This window comes from Eurytemora carolleeae, unplaced genomic scaffold, assembly GCF_000591075.1.
Source record: "Eurytemora carolleeae unplaced genomic scaffold, Eaff_2.0 scaffold954, whole genome shotgun sequence".
NCBI lineage: Eukaryota > Metazoa > Arthropoda > Copepoda > Calanoida > Temoridae > Eurytemora > Eurytemora carolleeae.
Window position 1 is genome coordinate 690 of NW_019396849.1, and position 4,006 is coordinate 4,695.

At 32.4% G+C, this 4,006-nt stretch overlaps 1 protein-coding gene across 1 annotated transcript; it reads left to right on the plus strand.

The window, feature by feature from the left end:
* Positions 1-204: 204 nt before the first annotated feature.
* Positions 205-3,067, plus strand: LOC111709373 (exocyst complex component 7). The gene is made up of 7 exons (XM_023483024.1): positions 205-352; positions 471-534; positions 1,152-1,237; positions 1,639-1,716; positions 2,122-2,212; positions 2,351-2,488; positions 2,920-3,067. The coding sequence occupies exons 3-7, from the start codon at positions 1,157-1,159 to the stop codon at positions 3,042-3,044; spliced, it is 513 nt and encodes a 170-aa protein (XP_023338792.1). The 5' UTR covers positions 205-352; positions 471-534; positions 1,152-1,156; the 3' UTR covers positions 3,045-3,067.
* Positions 3,068-4,006: the final 939 nt, after the last annotated feature.

Below are 4,006 nucleotides of genomic sequence, written 5' to 3' on the forward strand. Positions count from 1 at the left end.
ATAAATCTAATTTGTGTTATTTTTAGATAGATCTGTTCTTGACAACAGTTTCTGGACTTCAGAGATTAATGGCGTCAGAACTCCTTCTAATGGTTGGAATTATACCTATTGCAGCAACTGCTTTAACTCCAGGCCCATGGATTAGATATATCTCGCTGAAAATAAATAATTTTTGGGTGAAAGTATAAGAGAGGGTAAAATAGCAAATTCAGTGGGGGGGGTAGTTATATGTACCTCCCGGCCTGCCCTTATCTAAGTTTGACCGGAAAGCTGGTGTTCAGGTGGGAACTCCTTAAGCCGGGAGTTTAGTGAACTACTGAAAAAGCACAGTAGACCAATATCTGCAATACAGGGGTGTAAACATTTATTTATAAAGTTTCTCTAACTCATGGTGGTTTCAATGTTTTAATTTTTTAATCTGAACTAAGATCATACATTTCTTTGTTATCTATGTTTCCATCTGTATCCAGATTATCAACTCTATCTCTGCCAATGACTCTGTATCTGGAGATGAGATTAGTAGAGCTAGTTCAGGTAAAACAAAACATGAAAAGCAACTGAATATTCGCTCCCTTTTTATGAATTAAAGAGTTTTCCAACGAAACTACCTTTTATTAAGAATATGAATTGACGATCCCGATTTCTCTTTCAAATAGATTTACTACAAAGCAAAAGGTCCTACTCCTATCCTGATTTCTCTTTCAAATAGATTTACTACAAAACAAAAGCTCCTACTCCAATCCTGATTTCTCTTTCAAATAGATTTACTGCAAAACAATAATAACGATAACAAGATTATATTAATAATAATAAGACGATATTAATGATAATAAGACTATTTTAATGATAATAAGACGATATTAATGATAATAAGATGGTATGAATGATAATAAGACGATATTTATGATAATAAAGACTAAATTAATGATGGTTAAGATTATTTTAAATGGTTAAGATGATATAAATGACAATAAGAATATATTAATGACTATATTAATGATAATTAAGACGATAATAATGATACCTAAAACTATATTAATGATACTTAAGACCAATTAATAAGACGATATTAATGATAATAAGACCATTCTAATATTAATGATAATCAGATGATATTAATGATAATTAAGATGATACTAATGATTATTAAGATGATATGAGTTCTATTACCCATCTACCCGATGATGTTAACAACTCTCTTATCCTCATCTCGGAGTGGCTCTGCAATAATGACAAGGTGGGTTAGGGCGGGGAAGGGGGGGGGGTGATGGCAATACGAAGGTAAAGTGGCGAAATGTGCTGGAATTGAAAAAAAATTAAGACTGTGTAGTGTGTATTACCATTTTTCTTAAACTTAATATTAAGAATAGTGTTAGAGGTTATTTGTATTTTAAACAATGTACAATTGATCGATTGATTAATTAATTGATTGATCAGTTGATTGATTGATTGATTGCTTGATACAGAAATAATGGAAATTACGGTTTTTTTTTCGTTTCCAGTTGACTTGACTTATTGCTGTGGGAAGCGAACAAATTATATGCCATTTTAATTGTTGATTGCTAGGGAAATCATAATTTTCAAAACTGGTTTGATGAATGGATTGAGTGATCGATGAATAATTGATTAATTGATTAGGGTGAGTATATGAACGTATATGCAAGTATCCGAGGAAATATAATGAGGAAAAGTCTAGAACAGCTTCGTGATCATCAGGTTAGAAAATAGGATTCAACAAATATGAGGGCATTACGAAGGAATTGATTATTCTTACTTTCTAACCCTCATAATCTCAGTAACCTTGCAAAGTTCAAACTATGAACTCAAGTAGATCAGATATTCAAGCTTTGAAATTTAATCAGGTTGTAAAGATATGGGGAATTGAAACTTGTAAGGCAAGGAATCAATTATTTGATTTGATGCTAGTGGCATAATTATTATCTTTTAAATTGCATCAATGAATCATGTAAACAAAAATAATTGAGAAAGTCAGGGGAAGTTTGTTTCCATATTGAATAATGTTCAGCAGGGAAGGTTTGTTTCTATATTGAATAATGTTTAAGTAAACTTTTAGCGTGGAAAGTCAAGGGAGACATGTTCTAAAATTGAAAAATATTTAAGAGAACTTGTAGCGGGGAAAGTCAGGGGCGGCATTCTCCAAATCAAACAAGAAAATTTGCATCTCCAGCAGCAGCAACTGCTTTAACTCCAGGTACAAAACGTGTGAAATAATGTGATGTTTTTCATTTCTCATCCTATTCTTTTTCACGAGGGTTTAAATAATTAATGTTAGAAATTGATTAAAAGGGCGTTGAACTTATTTTTTGGAAAAAATATTTCTTTATTGTAGAAGTTGTTACACCAAACTCCCGAAAAATAACCTCCAAGAGGCTTCAGTCTGCGTTCAACAAGAAGATGACCAGCATGTCTAGCAAGCTGGAGGCTAGAACCGGTTATGCAATTCATGTACCGGGAAGGAGGTCTTTAGGTAAACTCCTCCATAGCCCTTCCTTCCTTCACCTATTGCTCGTTTTTATCAAAAAAAATAATTAAGAAAAGTTAAGGTGTTTTTTGTTGTTGAAAATTCCTTGAAAAATCAAGTTCCGGATGATTTTTATTCAATGAAAGAACAACACGTATTTTGTTTTTACTTGGTTCTTTTCTAAGGATTCCTTGTTTTTAACTAATGTCAAATAATAGGAAAGAATTTATAATAACAACATTTTTTCTTCTGATTTATCAGAATTAAACACCCTTGAACCTAGAGAAACGACAATATTTTCCACATAAATGATAAGATAAAGGGTTGAAGTTGTTCAAGGGTACCGTCGTGAATAGGGCATTTCCATCTGTTCATAACGACTCACTTGAAATCACGTTTACAGTCCCTTTAAATTTAACGATATTCTTTTTTACTAGCTCCCCCTGGCATGGATGAATCTGCTGGAGATTTTGAGGTAAAGGGGAGGGTACACATTTCCCATTTGAATACATTTTGGACTCCTCTCTTTTCATTTTTTTCCACATTTTTCCATGTTTTTTAAAGCCTTTTCACATACCAGCTAGGTGGGAAAATATGATAAAATAAGGGGAAAATAGGGGGAAAAAGGATCTGAAAAACCTTAAACTTCGTTCTGATGTTAGTAATGAGATTCTTGACTAACAAGCAGGTGTTTAAAGCACCTAGCTGGTATTTGACTCAGACGTTTTGGTGAAAAAGCTTTAAAAACATGGAAAAATGTGGAAAAAGGGGAAAAAATATTTTTTTCCACTTTTTTATTTCTGTTTACTTAAAACAAACACAAATGATACCCATATGCAAAATATCAGTCAGATTCTTAGAAAAATGAATCCATGAATCCAGAAAATCTGAAAATATTATCAAAGTGGGAAAATATGATTAAATAAGGGGAAAATAGGGGGAAAAAGGATCTGAAAAACCTTAAACTTCGTTCTGATGTTAGTAATGAGATTCTTGACTAACAAGCAGGTGTTTAAAGCACCTAGCTGGTATTTGACTCAGACTTTTTGGTGAAAAAGCTTTAAAAAACATGGAAAAATGTGGGAAAAGGGGGAAAAAATATTTTTTTTCCACTTTTTTATTTTAATTTTACTTAAAATAAACACAAATTATGCCCATATGCAACATTTCATTCAGATTCCTGAAAAAATGAAGACAGGAGTTCAAAATGTATTCAAATGGGAAATGGGTACCCTCCCCTTTAATATAAATACAAGAAATTGTTTATTTACTTCAGAGGCTATAAAAGTTATATCTTGATCCGAAACAGAAATGCTAACAGCAAAATTCTATGTCATAAAACTCTTCGCTCATATATATACGTTTTAACTATAGCGTGGATGATATAGGCTACTTTTTAAAATTCCACAGGCAACCCCGGACATTGGCTGAAATCATGATATAATACTAATGAAATGATTAAAAATGATTTTTCAAGACAATTGTACACCCCTGGGGTATAAATGTCTATCCCCCCCCCCCCCC

Bases quoted from the DNA above. Each gene is read 5' to 3' on its own strand.
- LOC111709373 (XM_023483024.1), top strand. From the start codon at position 1,157: ATGAGTTCTATTACCCATCTACCCGATGATGTTAACAACTCTCTTATC. The intron at 2,213-2,350 runs GTACAAAACGTG...TCTTTATTGTAG, and splicing joins AGCAACTGCTTTAACTCCAG to AAGTTGTTACACCAAACTCC. The intron at 2,489-2,919 runs GTAAACTCCTCC...CTTTTTTACTAG, and splicing joins ACCGGGAAGGAGGTCTTTAG to CTCCCCCTGGCATGGATGAA.